The following is a 20,745-nucleotide window of genomic DNA, read 5'->3' on the forward strand; positions in this document are numbered from 1 at the left end:
TTTTTTTTGAGGCAGTGTCTGTGTCGCCCAGTCTGTATTGCAGTGGTGTGATCTCTGCTCATTGCAACCTCTGCCTCCTGTGTTTAGATTCTGCTGCCTCAGCTACCGAGGTAGCTGGGATTACAGGCATGCGCCACACACCCAGCTAATTTTTGTATTTTCAGTAGAGACGAGGTTTCACCATGTTGCCCAGGTTGGTCTTGAACTCTTGAGCTTAAGCAATCTACTCGCCTTGGCCTCCTAAACAGAATTTATTTCTCAGAGAACCATGGCTGTATTGTTTTGGTACTGTTCCATGCATTCACAGGTTAGAGGTAAATGTGGAACTTGAGTCAGTTCAAACACAGAATTTTAGGGTATTCTCTTCTTTAGCTGTTTCTGCTCTGCAGTTTCCCCCCTGATCTCTCCATTACCAACTAGAAAGACAGGCTCCTCTCAGAGTTGCTACTGCCATCACTGCCAGGTGGTTCCATGTAACTGCAACTGCCTTTGGGGTAAAGTGGCAATAATAAAGTGGTAAAATGCAGAGGGAGAAAAAAATATTTTCCTCATATTCCACAGTACCTTTTTTCTTAGTTTGTCTAAAATAATAGATTTTCTTATTGAGTTTTATGTGTCCACCTTACCACAACAATTGCTAGGAGCTCTTATGACATACATGTATATATATATGGTCTCATGTTAGGTGATCATATTCACTCACACACACACACACACGAGTGCCACTGCACTCCAGCCTGGGTGACGAGCAAAACTGTCTCAAAAAGGAAAGATGCCCACTCTATCTCCACTACTATTTGACACAATTCGCAAACAGTGTCAGATGCAAAATCAGAATAAAACAACTAGAAGTTTAAGAAACAGAAATAGATAAAACTAGTTCTAATTGCAGATGATATATCAAATCTGCAATTAGATATAATTAGATTATATATATATAATTGCAGATGATATGATATAGTTTGATATCCAGTAGGGCCAGGTATTATAAAACCTCTGTAATGGAAAGTGTAAGGCTTTTGTGATGCTTGTTCTCACTATGGTAAATAAAAGTTTTTTAAAAAAAAGAAGTCTAAGGCTGGCTGGGTGTGCTGGCTCCTACTTCTAATCCCAGCACTTTTCAAGGCTGAGATACAAGGATCACCTGAGCCTAGGAGTTTGAAACCAGCCTTGCCAACAGGGAGAAACCTTAACTCTACAAAAAATACAAAAATTAGCTGGGTGTAGTTGTGTACACTTGTAGTACCAGCTACTCGGGGACTGAGGTGGGAAGATCACTTGAGTCTGGGAGGTCAAGGCTGCAGTGAGCTGTGACCGTGCTACTGCACTCCTGGCAACAGAGGAAAACCCTCATGAATGGCTTGGTGCCCTTCCCACAAGATCTGGTTGTTGAAAAGAGTACGACACTTCCTCCTCTTTTTTCTCTTGCTATGTGATGGAATGGCACCCCATTTGCCTCCCACCATGATTGTAAGCTCCCTGAGGCCCTCACCATGTGGTCTGTAGAACCACCCACCAAATAAAACTCTTTCCTTTATAAATTACCCAGTCTCAGGTATTCCTTTGTAACAAGGCAAACGGTCAGACTAACACACTATATTATCATTGTCATACCTAAGAAAATTAAAAAAAAATTTTTATAACATCTATTTTCAAGTCTTATTTAGATTTATCCAACTGTCCCAAAATGTCTTTCATAACTTTTTCATACCAAGTTCCAATCAAGGCTTATATGCTGTCATCTGATATAGGCCAGTGTTTCTCAGCTGGGGACAGTTTTGCCCTCCAGGGGATATTTGGCAATGTATGAAGACATTTTAATTTGTTCCTTTACCCTTACCTATACCTACAAAGGCGGCCCATCATGTTCTCCATGATGCTTTACAGATACCTATACCTACAAAGTTATAAGTAACACGGATAGCACGATGGGCTGCCATCTTCCTGGTTTACAAACAGTTACCTTCTTGGTGTGTCCTCAGATGGCAAGGAGAAATCACCTCTTTCCTCTCTAGACATGTTACCCACGATGCTTTAGTATATCTATTGATGAAGGGTGATTCTTCTAAGTGTGTCATTCTTTTCATCCTTGAATAATAGCATTCTTTGGTAAGAAAAAGGTCTTCCCTCATTCCTTTTCTAGTAGTATGTAAGGATTCATGAACTTTTATTTAGTCACTATATTAAAATAAATTTCAGTCACTATGTATGCTCCAAAATTGACCCACATTGTCTCCTTCAATTGTTTTTTTGTAGAAACAGGGTCTCACTATGCTACTAAGTCTGGTCTCAAACTCCTGAGCTCAAGTGATCCTCCCGCCTCAGCCTCCCAAAGTGCTGGGATTACAGATGTAAGCCACCATACATGGTCTTTTTGTTTTTGTTAAATATTTAAATACTTTCAAAATACAACTTTTTGGGGGGAAAAATCCACAAGTACTATAAAACAATAAGATATAAAATACAATAAGGTACTCCAGTTCTGACCCTGGTATCACAGATTAGCACTGTCTGTTACAGAAGAGTTCTAATATTCCATGCATTATGGCCTCTTCTTTCTTCATTTGAAGAGTCCCATCATTAAATTAAGGTTTTCAAAGAGGAACCCAAAACAGGAAAACAATTATAATCATAGTTAACTTCAAAAATGATTATTTTTTACCAATAAAATGTGAAAAAGAGTTTTTGGTAAAATGCTTTAAATTATGTAGTAAAAATATTTAAAAGTATGTGTTATGGTGAAACCCTGTCTCTACTAAAAATACAAAAAAATTAGCTGGGCATGGTGGCGCGTGCCTGTAATCCCAGCGACTCAGGAGGCTGGGGCAGGAGAATTGCCTGAACCCGGAAGGTGGAGGTTGTGGTGAGCTGAGATCGCGCCATTGCACTCCAGCCTGGGTAACAAGAGCGAAACTCTGTCTCAAAAAAAAAAAAAAAAAGTATGTGTTATTTAGATCTGAGAAACAAGCCTTGGGTTTTCTGTGTGTTAGATCTATTTATTTGTCACAGAGTGGGAAGAAGTGTATAAAGATTACAAGGAAAGATAAAGAGTGGGTGAATATGATTAAGAGGCTTCTGAGAAAAAGATGACTTTTGGACACATTTTGAAAGAAGTGGTAACTATGGATTGATGGGGGAAAGGATATTTTCTGAAATAGATTGTATTTGTGTTTTTTTTTTAATTAAGTTGTTTTATTAATTTTTTATTTCTCATATGCTAATCCATAGAAAACTAAAGATGGTTGTTGCCTGCAGTTTAAGGATAGAGAAATAGAAACTTGGGGAATAAAAGATGTTTCCTGTCTTTAAATTCGTCACTATGAGAGCATGGTATCTAGTCCTATGTACTATGAATGATACCAAGCATCTCTCTTTTGGTATCAGCAGTCAGAAAATGTGTGAAACAGATAAAACGGATAGTTTAAGAGCATAAAGTGAAATCCAGTTTAGTATTTGTATTCCGTATCTTATAAAAATGTTTAGCTTGGTACAAACATGAGGTGCATAGCTGCCAGGCTGATAACTATGTCCAAATACTGCATTTTCAGAAATACAGGTTTGTGATACCACCTGAAATCAAAGGATAAGATTTGGTGAACAAATGCCTAGAAAGTGTGCTCTGATAAAGGCACAGAAAGTGCATGGCAGTCATAGGACAGTTCTTTAACATTTAAGGAAGGGATTTGGGAATTATGAAAAGAAAAAACACAGCCTGTATATTTTTGCCAAAGGGCTTAAAGATATTCATACAGTGCCTCCAAGTTCGTTTTTACTTATTAAGCAAACCCTTGTTTGCAGTTTTATTGTATATCACTCATTATGAGTGCTTTATGAATATGAACTTAAGTCCTCTTAACCCTAAATATTTTCATGTTTTTATGAGAGCATAGTTCAAATGCTTTTGCTAAATGCTAATTTTTTTCCCAATTCTTTATTTAACAAAAGTTAGTCATTTAGTTTAATATGAAGCTTGAGGCCGGGCGCGGTGGCTCAAGCCTGTAATCCCAGCACTTTGGGAGGCCAAGGCGGGTGGATCACGAGGTCAAGAGATCGAGACCATCCTGGTCAACATGGTGAAACCCCGTCTCTACTAAAAAAAAAAAAAAAATACAAAAATACAAAAATATGAAGCTTGAAACCTCAGATTTTGTAGTGAAAATTGTACACTGCTCTGTGGTTTCACTAAAGTAATTATGTTCCAAAGATTTAATCATTTTAACAATGGACATTCTATAGACAGTTACCCTATATTATGTATGTTTATATTACAGGCAGAAATAGGCAAACAAAAGTAATCTTCCTTCATGTCACAAACATTTATTTTGTCTTTTGCAGAATAATTACTGTGAAGCTTTTGACAGCATGTAGATTTGAAAATGCATTTGGGGCCTGTCATGGTGCTGTAATCCCAGCACTTTGGGAGGCTGAGGCGGGAGGATCACCTGAGGTCCAAAGTTTGAGACCAGCCTGACCAACATGGTGAAACCCTTTCGCTACTAAAAACACACACAAAAAAATTAGCTGAGTGTGGTGGCCCATGTTTGTAGTCTCAACTACTCAGGAGACTGAGGCAGGAAAATCGCATGAACCCAGGAGGCAGAGGTTGCAGTGAGCCTGGTCGTGCCAGTGCACTCCACCCTGGGCAACAGAGCAAGACTCTGTCTCAGATAGTTAGATAGATAGATAGATAGATAGCAAATGCATTTGGAAAGATTTTCCTCAAGCAACATAAATGCATCATCTATTCTTTTTGTGGGATTTGTTCTATGCCAAATAGAAAGAGGTGAAATGAACCTACTTCACATTTGTAAGGAAGGTGTTTTACAGTTTTTCCAAGCTACTTTGTACCCTTATTATGATTGTTTTTCTGTTAGGTTCCTCTTTTCAAGGGCCTCTTCCTTTCATTTGCTTTAGTTTTAGGTCCTGAGATTGTAGAGGTTTTGTTATTTTTGCCCATGCTTTGTGATTCTCTCAGAATGACAGGAAAAATCACACTCTGTCTCATGGATTTAATACATATGACATCAGATAATTCTGTAGAAATAGGTAGGAAAAAAAAAAGAAATACTCAGGTAGACCCAAAACTTCATTTAGATAGAATCTTACTGAGTCTGCCTACTTACTGTGCCATCTTCCTCCTTCTGGTCAGTAAGCTGAGTGTTGTCCGTGAACTGTCTCTAACTCATCTAAACGATAATGTAGCAGAAAATAAAGGCTACCTTGCGTTCCATCGTATTGGTACAATCAGTGGGTTGTGGTTATCGACATATTCTGAACATCTTTTAGGGAATTATGCTCTAGCTGCATAATCTGTATTATTTGGAAGAAGCAGAGAAAAAATCATTAGTATAGACTGTGTTTCTCACATTTGAATTAAATATAATAGACACTTGTAGTGTTACTCCCAGTAGACACTCAGTACATATTTGTTGATTAAGTAAGGAGACTTAGATTTGGTTTCCAGCGCTGCTAGTTTAATGGATGGGTTTCCTACTCTACTTTCCCACCTGTTTAGAACTCACCTGTTTTGTGTTTCACTAGGACAAGTTAGAAGGCAAAAAGCATTTGAGTTAATGCTAAGCGTTTTAAGTGGAAAACAGCTGGTGGTTGTATGGTGTGCCACCCTGAAGGGGAGAGGACAGAAGATACTTGCCTTGGCAGTCTTTGTTGGTCTTATCTGAGAGTATAGCCTGGAGAGTACAGATAGCCCAGTGTCTGGAGTCATTTTGTTTTCTGTTTTGCATAGCCCAAATTTCATTTGGCCCTGGGCCAATGAGAGAATTGTCAATTTCATGGATGCTTTAGAACCAGTTTCAGAATGGTTTCTTTAAAATTCGTATTCTTTCTGCAATTAAATATAGAACATTGAATTTTGACACATACCCTCTCTCCTTCCCACCTACCTTGTCATTTTATTTCCCACCCACTCTTTTCCAACACTCTTATCTTTTCATCCAGCTTCAATTTTCTTTTTATCTTCTATCCCATCTATCAAACTCTTTCCTATCTATAGCACTGTATAATCTTACAGAGCCATAACTAAGAATAGCTCTGTAGGTCAGTATGACCTGTGGAAATAGATCACAGATAATATACCAGGTAGGTGTCTGGATGTAAGGATGTTGTATCAGACTTGTTCTACTGCTACTGCTACAACAATGACGACGACGACGTAACTTTCTCTAAGGGGAGATGCTGCGCTTGCCTCTGTTTTCTTCTTCTCTTGGGTTGAAAGTAGGGTAGGGTATTGTAGTTCTGTTCCTTGTGGTTGGGAGCTAATCCCTTGGCCTAGAATCAAGGATTATCTCCTTTTATTCCCAGTTCCTCAAAAAAAAGTAAAGTGCTGATTCTACCCTTTGTAAATTAGTTCCTGTTTGAGTTACAGAGAAAGGTATTTACAGTTCGTTGAGTAAAGTCCAGAGAGGAGAATGCTAGAGGAAGTATTCCTGTAATCAGTTTGTTCATGATTCTGGTTGTTTGGCTTTTCTTTCTCTGGACACTGAAAAGCAGTCTTTTGCCTCTCTCGAGTTTCTCAGTTCTACTTCCTGGTTTCATGTGTCTAAGCTACAGTTGCCATTTGGCTTTCCCGGTGTATTTTGCCTCTCTTGTATGGTGTCTCTTGACTCATATCCTGCTATTATAGTCTGAAGAAACACTTATCTTCTCGGCAGTTCTTTTAAAATGAACAAAACACAACTTTTATTGTATTTTTAAAAATATTTATTTTTTTAGAGCAGTTTTAGGTTCATAACAGAATTAAGAGGAAGGTACAGAGATTTCCCATGTACTCCCTGTGCCCACACATACATAGCCTCCTTTCTCCGATTATCGACATCCTCCACCAGAGTGGTACATTTGTTACAACTATAATTATCTGGGTGTTTTTGTTTTGTTTTGTGTGAGATGGGGTCTCACTCTCGCCCAGGCTGGAGTGCAATGGCGTGATCATGGCTCGCTGCAAACACAACCTCCCAGGCTCAAGTGAACTTCCCACCTCAGCCTCCTGAGTAGCTGGAACCACAGGCACATGCCATGTGCCAGGCTAATTTTTGTGTTTTTTGTAGAGATGGGGGTAGTCTCATGATATTGCCCAAGCTAGCCTTGAACTCCTGGATTCAAGCTATCCTTCTACCTCAGCCTGTAAATCTTCGTAATGATCCTGTAGAGAGAGTGTACTGGGTGGAAAAGAGCTACCAATTTGTTTTGCACAGAGCCATCTAATGTCTCTGTTCACTTTTGTAGTTCCAGAATATGTTAAGAGGAATTTTAGAATGTACACATTAGCTAGCAGGCAAATTTCTGGCTGTAATTTTGATGAAATAATCCAAAAGAGGGAATGACCAGATAACTTTTGATATATACTTTATAAATTTTGGTTTTGATCTCAGTCTTTTATTTTTCTTCTCAGTTGCTCTAGGTCGTAACCAGCCTTTGAAAAAGGAGAAACCAAAATGGAAAAGTGATTATCCTATGACAGATGGACAACTGCGCAGCAAGAGGGATGAATTTTGGGATACCGCACCAGCTTTTGAAGGCCGAAAAGAGATTTGGGATGCCTTGAAGGCTGCTGCACATGCTTTTGAGAGCAATGATCATGAACTGGCACAAGCAATCATTGATGGTGCAAACATAACATTACCACATGGTAAGTTTGGTGTTCCTCAAGGACGGAGGGAACGTAATCAGCTTTGTTTCTGATAGCAAGAAACCAAATGGGAGAGTTTTTCCTTTTTATAAATTATTTTAACTTTTTTTTTTTTTTTTTGCAGTGTGAAAATGAACTAATACAGACATAAATCCAATTCCATTCAGGAAAGCTGATCCTCATTGTTTTTTTAATTTTAATGTAGCAAGGAATAGCATTCCTCTTTTTTTCTTGTACATCTTTCAGCTGGAGACAGGTTTTACTTTGTGTGTTGTATTTTTGTTTTTTTTAATATATCTTAATCTCAGAACTCTTTGAGCATCTCAGGAGTTTCCATGTAACCTAGTTCTCCATGAAGACCTCTTCTCTCCACCCTGCCACCCCCACTTTACCAGTCCCCTCCCACTGTCAGTCTGTTGGAGCTTCTACTTCACTGGTTTCCTTCTACCAGCACTAGAGATAGAGTCTCAGTTTAGATTTTATAAGCTGTAGAGACTCAGAGGATGTCTCATTTAGTCATTACACTTTCTCATCAAGCCTATTTTTGGCATAATAATGTAGAAGTTAGAGCCACATGTTTTTAAGGACAGTTTGCCATTATTGTAGCCCTGAGCATTATCAGGAACTTTTCTGTTTTGTATAGGAATGTGACTCTTTTTAGGATAGCCATAAGCTTTGAATGTTTCTGGGGATGCACACATGCTGGTTCCATGTACATACTTTTGTTTGATCTCCTTGATGAGAAACATATGAAAAAGTTTCATGCCATATTGAGATTTAGGTGTTAATTTTTTATTTATATATATATTTTTTAATTTCTGTATTAATATTCTCAGTATTCTCTTTAGTTTTTCAAGTTAATATTTTTCAGGATTGTCTTTTCAGGTCTGTATAATAGCCACCTTTCATTTATTTCTATTCATTATTTTACCATCACTTTTTTAATCCCCAATATCTCCCTTTATCAGCATTCTTAGAGGAACACTGATTTTTCACTATCTAATTATCTGCTTTATGTCCTTTCACTGTATGTCAAATGAAAGATTTTTATTTTCTTTTTTATTCTATTCTTTTCTTTTTTTTTGAGGCAGAGTCTTGCTCTGTCACCCAGAAGTCTGGAGTGCAGTGGCAAACTTGGCTCACTGCGACCTCCACCCCTCAGGTTCAAGTGATTCTCATGCCTCAGTCTTGCCACATTTTTGTATTTTTAGTAGAGACAGGGTTTCATCATGTTGGCCAGGCTGGTCTCAGCTCCTGACCTTAGGTGATCCTTAAGAGACAGGTCTCACTCTGTCACCCAGGCCGGAGTGCAGTGGCATGATCATGGATCATTACAGCCTCAACCTCCCAGGCTCAAGAGATCCTCCCACTTCTCTTGTCTCCCAAGTACCTCGGAGTACAGGCATGCATCACCATGACTGGCTATCTTTTTTTTTTTTTTTTTTTTTTTTTTGGAGAGGCAGGGTCTCACTATGTTGCCCAGGCTGGTCTCAAACTCCTGGGTTAAAGCTGTCCTGCCTTGGCGTCCCAAAGTACCAAGGTTACAGGCATGAGCCACTATGCCTAGCGAAAAGATATTTAACTTACTATATATTTGCCAGATTCCAAATCACCATTAATTTCCTGATTAATTGTGCTTCCAAGAAACATTCCTTTTTTTTTTTAATAGCTGTCTGTTCTTTATTATGAAAGATTATTAGCATAAGCTTGTGTTACTAATGTTATTGAGCACCCACTGATCGCTTTTTCTATACATGTGCAAAAGGGATCCCTCCTATGTTTGAAGAATTTATAATAGAATGCCATTTTCAGTATGACTCTTTTTTTTTTTTTTTTTTTTTTTGAGACAGGGTCTCACTCTGTCGCCCAGGCTATAATGCAGTGGTGTTATCTTGTCTCACTGTAACTTCCACCTCCCAGGTTCAAGCAGTTCTCAAGCAATGCCTTAGCCTCCCCCCAGGTAGCTGGGATTACAGGCATGCATCACGATGCCCGGCTAATTTTTTTATTTTTATTTTTTGGTAAGACAGGGTTTCACCATGTTGGCCATGCTGGTCTCAAACTCCTTGCCTCAAGCTATCTACCCAACTTGGCCTCCCAAAGTGCTGGGATTACAAGCGTGAGCCACTGCACCTGGCCTCAGTATGACTATTTAGTCCCAATTTTCATGGACAGTCTCTAAATTCTTTATGTGATTGTGGGTTGGGAGGTGGTGGGCATCATCTTAGTCCATTTACCTTCTTCAGTTCTGTAATTATAGTCTTCGCATATCACCTTTATATAATATTAAAGGACAGGGTCTTCCTTTGCAAATAGTTTTATCATCCTTCTCTTTTTGATGTCTATATCCTCTGTTTTTCAAGGAGAATATATGTTGTAGAGACCTTCATGTGGGCATAAGAAGAGTCATGTATGTGTGATTGTCTTAAGGTAGAAGAAGCCTGAGATCCAGAATGTTAGAAGTTTGAATTTCTTATTTTGTACTTATAATTACCTGTTGGAATACCTTGTTGCATTCTGTGTATTGTAGCCTTGTTTAAAATAACTCTGTTGCATGTAAGGCAGGGGCTCATGCATGCCCTATTGGATGTGGGCTCAAATCACTAAATACCCAAGTCCCTCATTTCTGCTTATCTATGTAAACTGCCAAGAAAAGTAATGTTCCCAGCAGCCCTACCTACCAACAGATCAGGGAGAATTACTCTCAGAAATTCAAGAATTATTGGATGAGCCTCTGTTCCCCCTTCTATGTTTAAGGAATATTTTCTGCATAAGCATGGAAGAATCAAGCCAATGTCTGAGCTTTTCTCTTTCAAAGCTCTGTGATAACTTTCTGGGTATTTATATTATCATTGGTACCCTTGATTGAATTCTTTTGTTCATATCTGAAACTTGTCAGTATTTCTTGGCCCTTATGTTTTGTCATATACTATAACTCACCATCAGTTTATAACTAGGCTATTGTGTGCTTTTACCTAGACTGGCTCAGTGGTATTGCTGAAATTCTCTCCATCTTTTTTGTGTAATTACATGTTTGAAATTTAACTTTGGGCACATTATGTTGTGCTACCCCTTAAATACCCCAAAGTACTTTATATTTTAAGTTTAAATTATTGCATAGACTTGACTATTATTTAGTTCAGGCTTTGATATCAGATCTGGTCTTACTGCTGTCCCTACTGTATTACTTGCAGTTAAGTGACTTTGGGCAATTCACATCTTCTGTAAGCTTCAGTTCTCTTATCTGTAAAATATGGATAATTAGTTACCTCATGGGTTGGTTATGTTGATTAAATATAATACATGTAAGTTGTTGGCCAGAGTGCTGGGTATCCAAAAAGCACTTAATAAATAGTAGTGTTAGTGATTTTATTTCCTAAACTCTGACATTAACAAGTAAATTCCCTGCTTCCTGCATCAATATTCTGAATTATAGATTTTGATCATTTTCTAGATTACCTTTTTTTTTTTTTTTTTTTTGAGACAAGTTTCACTTTTGTCACCCAGAGTGGAGAACAAAATAATGTTACACTTTTTAATTATCTTCCTCTGTTAATAACAATAATAAGTCTTCAGTTTATTCTCAAGTGGCAATGAGGAGAGTAAGAGGGAACTTGTCATAACTACCTGTTAATTTTCTGTATACACACACGTACGTTACATTTTTGTTCTGGAAATTGACTCATACTGAGAATGGTATGCATATGTACAGTGGAAAAAGCTCCCCATGTGATTTTGATACCTGGTACCCCTTTCACAGTTTTCACGCCCTGTATGAGCTTTATTTTTCATGATTTGCACATCATGTTATTACTCATTGTCTTACATTTCTTAAAGAGCTTATTTCCCTTTGCTCATTGATTGCTATTTTATTACCTGGAAATCCTAAAAGCATTCTTTTTTTTTTTTTTTGAGATGGAATCTTACTGTTTCCCAGGCTGGAATACAGAGATGCAATCTCAGCTCACTGCAGCCTCTGCCTCCTGGGTTCAAGGGATTCTCCTGTCTCAGACTCCTGAGTAGCTGGGATTACAGGCACATGCCACCATGCCCGACTAATTTTTGTATTTTGAGTTGATACAGGGTTTCACCATGTTGGCCAGGCTGTTCTCAATTTCCTGACCTCATGTCCCACCTGCCTCCCCAAGTGTTGGGATTATAGGTGTGAGCCACTGTGCCCGGCCAAAATATTCTTACTATAGTACTTTACCAGTGACACCAGGTTACAGGTTAGCAATTTGCCAAATTAGCATAAACAGGGTAAGAAAAAACAAGTAGTTATTTACACTTTTCACAGTTTGCTGCATAGTGAATAGTGTACTATTCAATAATTTTCAGTGAAAGCTTATTCAGAAACTATTTTGTAAAGATGAACACTTAATGCTTTTTGTAATTACGATATAGAAGATTTAAAAGGATTTTAGGAATTACCTACTCCCTTCTTCTACCTCCTGATTTTTTTTAATAAAGACGGGATTTCACCATGTTGGTCAGGCTGGTCTTGAACTCCCGACCTCAGGTGATCCGCCCGCCTTGGCCTCCAGAGTGCTTGGATTATAGGCGTGAGCCACCACGCCCGGCCTACCTCCTGATTTTCTAAAAAGTAATTGTTTATTTGTTTAGCATCTATAATTATCTCATAATTCTTAGAGTATTTTTTTCGAACATTTTTTCCATATACCATCAATGCAAATGTAAAAGCTCTCCTCTTACCCTCCTTGAATAGATGGAGTAGATGCTCCCTGTTACTGAAACATGCTTTTCTACTGAGAAACAAATTTAACCCCAATTTTATTCATACTTCTTATAGCTAAATGTTGCCAGTTCTTCAGTTTGGCTTTTGAGGTTTTTGAGGACCTGTTTCTTTTGTCCATTTTTCATGCTTAAGGGGATGTGAGAGGTAGAAAAAGTTAATTCTTAAAAACTTTTTTTCTCTCTTCACAGAGTTTGTTATATGGGTGGGAAAGGAGTTCCCCAGAATTTTTTTCTTTATCTCAAAATATATTAAATGTTCACTATGTATAATATTTAATTTTTTAAAAAGCAAAGGGACTTATAAATAGTAAAGACCATGTTATGTGTAAGGAACCAACATATGAAAAGAACACTGGACTGAGAATAATAAAACACTCAAAACTCGTCGTATTTGTTTATTTATTTATTTAGAGACAGAGTCTCGCTCTGTCACCCAGGTTGGAGTACAGTGACACGATCTTGGCTCACTGCAACCTTTGTCTCCTGGCTTCAAGCAATTCTCGTGCCTCAGCCTCCTGAGTAGCTGAGACTACAGCCGTGCACCACCACGTCCATCTAATTTTTGTATTTTTAATAGAGATGGGGTTTCACCATGTTGACCAGGCTGCTTGAACTCCTGACCTCAAGTGATTCCACCTGCTTCAGCCTCCCAAAGTGCTGGGATTAAAGGTGTGAACCACTGCACCTGGCCTCATGTTTTGAATTATTAAAATTTAATTCTCATGCCTGTAATAATCACCTATAATCCATTTTGCACAGATCAGAAAACTGAAGCACAGACAGATTGTATCATTCTTCCAAAGTATAAGTCATGAAATTGGGATTTGAACTCAAGTCTTGGATCTAACAGTAACTAAAGCAACTCGGTGTCCTGGACAAGTCATTTCATCTCTGTGTTCTGTAAAGTGATGACACAGTAATCTTCAGTGTTTAGTCTATGTCTAATGTTTTAGTTCCCTTGCACACTATATAGAATACTTTAAAATGGTAAATGATTAATATTAAAGGGAAATAAGCAGATTCTCTTAAGACATAGACAGGAAATGCATGTGTATAAGTCTTGTTTCTATTTTCCTTAGATGTTTCAGAGGACCATTAAGAAGGAGGCCATAAATTTTAGTGGCTTTAAAGGTTCCTATAAGAATTTGTCATTTAAAAAAAAAAAAGAATTTGTCATTTAATAAAGTTAACTGATAAGTTAATTCATAAACATAAAGCTTAGGAATGAAGACATATAGGAGATGGGATTTTAGCTGGACTGTTGTAGGGTTAGAAATAAAACAGGGCCTTAATGAAGGATCTGATGGCTGATTAACCATAAAATAAATGTTATATTATTTTTCTCTATCTTCAAAGAAACAAAAATAGGGTTATCAGGTCTATTCCAGTTTATCTATTCCTCTTCTGCTGTCACCATTTTCCTGCAATTAGAGCAATAAAGGCCTGAAAATAGCTGGCCTGGAAGGTTGTCCCTGAGTCAGTAGGCTTGTCTCTGAAAAAGACCTCTTTTGTATTGCATTCTGGGTAGTGGAGGTAGAGTAAAGCAGGGTTTCTAACATGGTTCCAGGGAGCGTGTTATACCAACTTCTACTTCTGTAAAGCCATATCAGCTTTACACAGACCACTGTGTTCAGATGCTTGTAGTCTGCTCCTTTGCCCCTTTTAGAGACCTGAAAATTAAAGATCAGTGTCCCCCTTAAAACTGTGGTGAAGTGTTAGACAAGCCAAGCTCTTTTTTTTTTTTTTTTTTTTGATTTGGAGTCTTGCTCTGTTGCCCAGGCTGGAGTGCAGTGGCACGATCTTGGCTCACTGCATCCGCTGTCTCCCAGGTTCAAGTGATTCTCCTGCCTCAGCCTCCTGAGTAACTGGGACTATAGGCATGTGCCACCACACCCAGCTAATTTTTGTATTTTCAGTAGAGATGGAGTTTCACCATGTTGACCAGGTTGGTCTCGAACTCCTGACTTCAGGTGATCTGACCACCACGGCCTCCCAAAGTGGTGGAATTACAGGCATGAGCCACCGCACCCAGCCTATACAAACTCTTTGACTATCATATGACCTCAACAATACATATACAGGCTAAGTCACTTTTCACTTATGTTTGCTACAAGAGATGATAGACTTAGTTTTTCTGAATGCCACAGTCTTGATGGCCGATTGGTAGTTTGAAGAACTTCTGCTTCTAAAGCCTGATTGCAAAATACGAAGTTGATATAATTCCTAGCAAAGTGCTTGCATGAGAGAACCTGTAATTTATTAGCACCTAAAGTCCTGAAAGACTGCCCCTGATATCTGGATGGAGGATAATTTTGATGGCCCTTTAGACATTAGTATGATTCAGGTTTGTGCAAAACACCATAAAACATGAAGCCATGACTCAAATTTTATGAAAACTTGATCCTTTGTGACACTGTTCACAATGCTATTGGTGAGTATTTCCCTATAAGTCTGATTCTGAGATTTAAAACTTGTGGAAAGAGAGCCAACATTATTGTGTGTTTTCTGTGGATTTGTTGTATGTACTAGGCAGTTTCTCACAGGTTTATCATTTAATCCTTACAACAACCTCATGAGGCAAGTACTATAATTCTTGAGGAAATAGACTCACTATATCCAAAATTATGGTCTAAATTCAAGTGGGTTATGATTGACTCCAAAACCATTGTTCTTTCTGTCACATCTCACTGCTTCTCCTAGAATCTTATGTACCTCTATCAGACTTGAGTGTACTGCCTGAACCCCCACTGTTTCATTCCTTTACATTCAATCTAAGTGTTCTCATTCTTTCTAGCAATTTCCAACTCAAATGTTGAGGCCTTCCTTCGCCATTGGAGGTCATGATTGTTAGGAAGTAGAAGAGTTCATAATACAAAAATTAGCCAGGGTTGGTGGCACACAGCTGTGCTCCACAGCTACTTGAAGAGGCTAAGGCAGGAGAATCGCTTGAGCCCGGGAGGCAGGGGTTGCAGTGAGCCGAGATTAACTGCTGCCCTCCATCCTGGGGGACAGAGCAAGACTACATCTAAAAAAAAAGAGTGGGGCTGGGTGTGGTGGCTCTCGCCTGTAATCCCAGCACTTTGGGAGGCCAAGGCAGGCCGATCATGAGGCCAGGAGTTTGAGACCAGCCTGGCCAATGTGGTGAAACCCCATCTCTACTAAAGATACAAAAAATTAGTCGCGTGGTATCACGCACCTGTATTTCCAGCTACTGGGGAGGCTGAGGCAGGAGAATTGCTTGAACCCGGGAAGTAGAGGTTGCAGTGAGCTGCATTGCACTCCAGCCTGGGTAACAGGGGGAGACTCCGTCTCAAAAAAAAAAAAGGGTAAGCCTCCTGAGTCAGAAAAGTCGGGAGCAAAGACATTTATTCCTATAGGCTTTGGAAGAGACCCATAGTGCTACAAAAACCTTGGAGTTCTAGAACATTGCCCCCTTCTTTCATTTTGGGAGAATGGTTTTCTATACCAGATTGTCAGTGTGATCTAAATATTAAATTAGTTAACTTTATCAAGATATATTAAAGTAACACTAAACAGCACATGTTTAAAGTGGACAATTTAATCAGCTTTGACATATATATACTTGTAAAACTATCACCACAGTCAAGATAACAAATATTTCCACACTCTTGCACACATTCATTTTTAACTTTTACAAACCTATCCATGTAGTCATGCAAGTCTCACATGGTAAAAAACTTTTAACACTGAACTACAGTCTTAAGGGAGTAAGAGCATAGAGGTATTAACAGTGAGGCCTTTAAATGCTTAAAAAAGTCTTTCTAGCCTGAAACCTTGAAAAAGAGTATAAAGCATTAGACCTAATGATATTTAGTAAAGGTATTTTTATTTGTCATCTAATTTTTCTAATTTTCTAGTGGAATATTTTGAGGCATAATTTAATCATAGAAGAAAACAGTTGACCAAGGAAAATAGAATATCTGAGCCAATCAGCTAGATAAAAGATAGCTAAAAACAACTTCAGAAAATTATGTATGAAATCAGAACAGAAGGTGGAGACTTGGCAGCTTTCTTCCTACCATGGGTAGCTCTCAGGGCTTCCTGGCCTAGGGAAATGATGCCCTGGCACTTACTTAGCCTGGTGGCCATCTGTCTCTACTGTGACATGAAGCCTACAATAGGTTTGTGAGAAGGAAAAAAAAAAAAAATGTCCTTCCACAGAGAATATTCGGTGAGTAATGTGAGCAATCCTGGCTAGAACTTTGTTAAAACTAGTAATTGCTAAATGAATTGCACCCTTGGTGGCCAGTGGGTGGTGATTAAAACCTTTTATAAATTGCAAATACAAAGGTGGCTAAAAGTGATTTTGGAAAAGTAGAAAGATCCCTATGGTGTCAACTTTTAGAGTGTTCCTTCCCTTTTGTATTTAAACACACTGAGTTTCTTGAAGCAAACCTCTCTGTATTACCCCATTTTCACACTGCTGTAAAGAACTGCCTGAGACTAGGTAATTTATAAAGAAAAGAGGTTTAATTGATACAGTTCCTCAGGGCCGGGGAGGCCTTAGGAAACTTACAATCATGATGGAAGGCAAAGAGGAAGTGAGACTTTCATATGGCAGCAGGAGAGAGAAGAGTGAGGAGCAAAGTGGGAAGAGGCCCTTATAAAACAATCAAATCTTGGCTGGGCACAGTGGCTCACACTGTAACCCCAGCACTTTGGGAGGCTGAGACAGGCAGATCACTTGAAGTCAGGAGTTTGGGACTAGCCTGGCCAACATGGTGAAATCCCATCTCTACTTAAAATACAAAAATTGGCCAGATATGGTGGTGCACGCCTGTAATCTCAGGAGGCTGAGGCATAAGAAATGCTTGAAACTGGGAGGCAGAGGTTAGAGTGAGCCAAGATCGTGCCACCGCATCCCAGCCTGGGCAACAGAGTGAGACTCTGTCTCAAAAAAAGGAAAAACATAAGATCTTGTGAGAACTCACTCATTATTATGAGAACAGCATGGGGGAAGCTGCCTGCATGATCCAGTCACCTCCCACCAGGTCTCTCCCTAGACATGGGGTTTATGGGGATTATAATTTAAGATGAGATTTGTACGGGAACACAGCCAAACCATGTCACTCTCCATCGTTTTTATCACACATTCCTCTCAAATACTGTAGATGAGACAGCCTCATACCACTGCAGCTCCTCAGTCACCACCATTTCCTTTGGACCAACTTCGGTTCATCTTCCATTTCATTCTTTAAGCTGTCGTAAACATTGTTAGCAAATATGTCGTTGGGCTTCACTGGGCACTGTTGGTTTCTTGCCCCTTGTGATTCATTTCTGGCTTTTTATCCCTTGTATTTGTCCTCTGCCTTTTGTTTTCTTCCAAGCACATTTTGTCCTTCTCATTAACTAATCTGAGAACCAAGCCCTGTATCTCTTGTACACTTGGTCACTTACTAGTTCTGTGACCCTGGACAAAAGTACTTTTTTCTACTTCAGTTTTTCTATCTGTAAAATGGGTGTAAAATGAGTATAATAGACTTACCTTAAAGTCCTTTTGTGAGGATTAAATGTTAATGTATGTAAAGTGCTTAGACGGGGTTAGCAGTAGTAAACAGTCCTAAGCGTTTGCTTGCTTTTTTTTTTTTGAGACCTGAGTCTTGCTCTGTCACCCAGGCTGGAGTGCAGTGGCACAATCTTGGATCACTGCAACCCCCACCTCCCGGATTCAAGCGATTCTCCTGCCTCAGCCTCCTGAGTAGCTGGGATTACAGGCCCACGCCATGATGCCCAGCTGATTTTTGTATTTTTAGTAGAGACGGGATTTCACTATATTGGCCTGGCTGGTCTCAAACTCCTGACCTGAATTACAGGCGTGAGCCACCATGCCCAGCCAAGTGTTTGCTTATGTTGAATCTTGTCTATTAGAAATTATTACTCTCCAAACTACTTTTGCCCTGACTTTTCCTCAGTCTGTTTCTTTAGTTACCTGTAGATAATTCGACTGAAGCATCTTGTGGAACCTGAAGTAATTAAAAACTAAGCAAAGAATCTTGTAACCCTAAATGATCTATTTTTTCTGTCATTCTAGTTTTCCAGCTACATGATTCTGTCCTTTTGGTTTTCCATCAAATCTAACCCATTATTTGTTTCAGCCAGTTACCCTCAAATCTCTCAGTTCAATTTTTTTTCCATTTCTGCAGTCAGTTAGTCATGATTCCAGTCAGTCTTTCTCTCTTAATGTAGATGATAAAACAGTCAGCAGGCTTTGTCTTATTCCAACACAACCTTAGCACCTAGAATATCCAGTAGGATATAAAACGCAGTGAATGTTGAATGAATGTCTCATTTACCTATTTTAACCCCTCTGATAATTTCCTGTGGTATTAAGTCTAAACTCTTGAACCTTATTATCAGATTTCACTATTACTGCCTATTTGGTAATTTTACATCATTGATTTTATATTCTACTTCAACAAGGCTTTATGGTGTTCTCTATTTAACTTGTAATTATTCTTATTTCCATATCACTCCTATTTCTGGAGATGCCCTTCACTGTTATTCTGTGTCTTTAAAGTTGTGCCCAGAGCACACCGTTTATACAGAATTCCTCCATGTTGGCTCTACCAACTCTAGTCACTTTTCTGTTCTGCAATGTCTCAGCACCTGTGTTTGATTTTCATTGTATCCATTTGTACTGTAATCTGTGATGGGTATGTATCTGCTCATGAGTATATGCTCCTGGGGTTCAGCAACAGTCTTGGCTCTCTTATAACCTTCTCTCCTCAGTGCCAGTGACATGCCCTACACACTTCAAGATGATCAGTAAATGTCTATGCAGTGACTCTAGAATGTAAGAATTGTTTCCGAGTGATCCTTATTAGGTCCTAAAGAGGTTGTGTGGTAGAAACCACTACTAACAGAGCAGTTTTGTCTTTAGTAGAGATTTGGGCTCCTTAAATGGTAGAGGACTGGGAGTATGTTGTTCAAAAGAGTCTGGGCCACAAAGGAGCCAGTCTGCTCTGAATAGGTGATTGTGAGGTAATAGTTGGTTATGGACTACAATGTAAAGCATTACTTTTATTGATATTTTATGATCCCAGATATTTAATTCAGGAAGAGGGTAACCCATAAACCTATAGACTCAAAATGAAATTAAATCGTATTTGAGTAAATGGTATGGATTTTTCCCTTATTTGTTTTAGAGTGGTTTTAGATTCACAGCAAAATTAAGTGGAAGAAACAGATTTCCCACATACCCCCTACTCCCACACATGCATAGCCTTCCCCAGTATCAATATTCACCATCAGAGTAGTGCATTTGTTAAATGAACCTACATCGAAACATCATTATCACTCAGAAGTCCATAGTTTACTTTAGGGCTTACTCTTGGTATTGTACATTCTGTGGGATTGAACAACTTTATATTGACATGTATCCATCATTAATAGTATCATACAGAGTATTTTCACTGTCCTGAAAAATCCTCTGTGTTCTACCTATTTCTCCCTCCCTCTCTCCTAACCCCATGGCAACAATTGACCTTTTTTATTGTCTTTATAGTTTTGCCTTTTCCAGAGTGTGAAATAGTTGAGATCATATTATATATAGCTTTATCACACTGGCATCTTTCACTTACTAATATGTATTTTAAGTTTTCCCTATGTGTTTTCATGACTTACTAGCTCAGTTATTTGTTTATTATTTATTTATGGATAGGGTCTCACTCTGTCACCCAGGCTGGAGTACAATGGCCCAGACATAGCTCACTGCAGCCCCGAACTCCAGGGCTCAAGTAATCCTTTCTCCTCAGTCTTCAAGTAGCTGAGACTACGGGCAAGCACCACCATGCCTGGCTAATTTTTTATTTCTTTGGTAGAGGTGGGGCCTTGCCATGTTAAAAATTCAAAACCCAAGCTGGTTTTGAACTCTCAGCCTCAAGCCATCCTCCCACCATAGCCTCCCTAAGCACTGATATTGCAGACATGAGCCACTGTGCCCAGCTTCTTTCCGGGATTTTGATTGGGATTTGCATCAAATCTATAGACTAAGCTGGGAAGAACTGACACGTTGACAATATTAAGTCTTCCTATCCATAAACATAGACTATCTCTCTATTTAGTAATTCATTTTATCAAGGGTTTTTGTTGTTGTTTCATATCTTATACATACTTTGTTAGACTTATACCTAAATATTTTATTTTTGAGGCGCTAATACAAACTGTGTTTTAAATTTCATATTCTTGTTCATTGCTGGTGTATAGGAGAACAGTTGACTTTTGTATATTAACCTTGTATCTTGTAACCTTGCTATAACTGCTTATTAGTTCTGGTAGCCTTTTATGTTGATTATTCTTTTTCTTTTTCTTTTTTTTTTTTTTTT

General features: G+C 38.7%; 1 protein-coding gene across 2 annotated transcripts in view; it reads left to right on the forward strand.

The window, feature by feature from the left end:
* Positions 1-20,745, forward strand: part of UBTD2 (ubiquitin domain containing 2) — a 77,475-nt gene that overhangs the window by 44,112 nt on the left and 12,618 nt on the right. For both annotated transcript variants that reach the window (XM_017547671.2, XM_017547672.2), the window contains exon 2: positions 7,409-7,645. In XM_017547671.2, the coding sequence (XP_017403160.1) occupies positions 7,409-7,645 (237 nt within the window). The remainder of the gene's footprint in view (positions 1-7,408; positions 7,646-20,745) is intronic.

Source organism: Cebus imitator, unplaced genomic scaffold, assembly GCF_001604975.1.
Source record: "Cebus imitator isolate Cc_AM_T3 unplaced genomic scaffold, Cebus_imitator-1.0 Scaffold200, whole genome shotgun sequence".
Classification (NCBI taxonomy): domain Eukaryota; kingdom Metazoa; phylum Chordata; class Mammalia; order Primates; family Cebidae; genus Cebus; species Cebus imitator.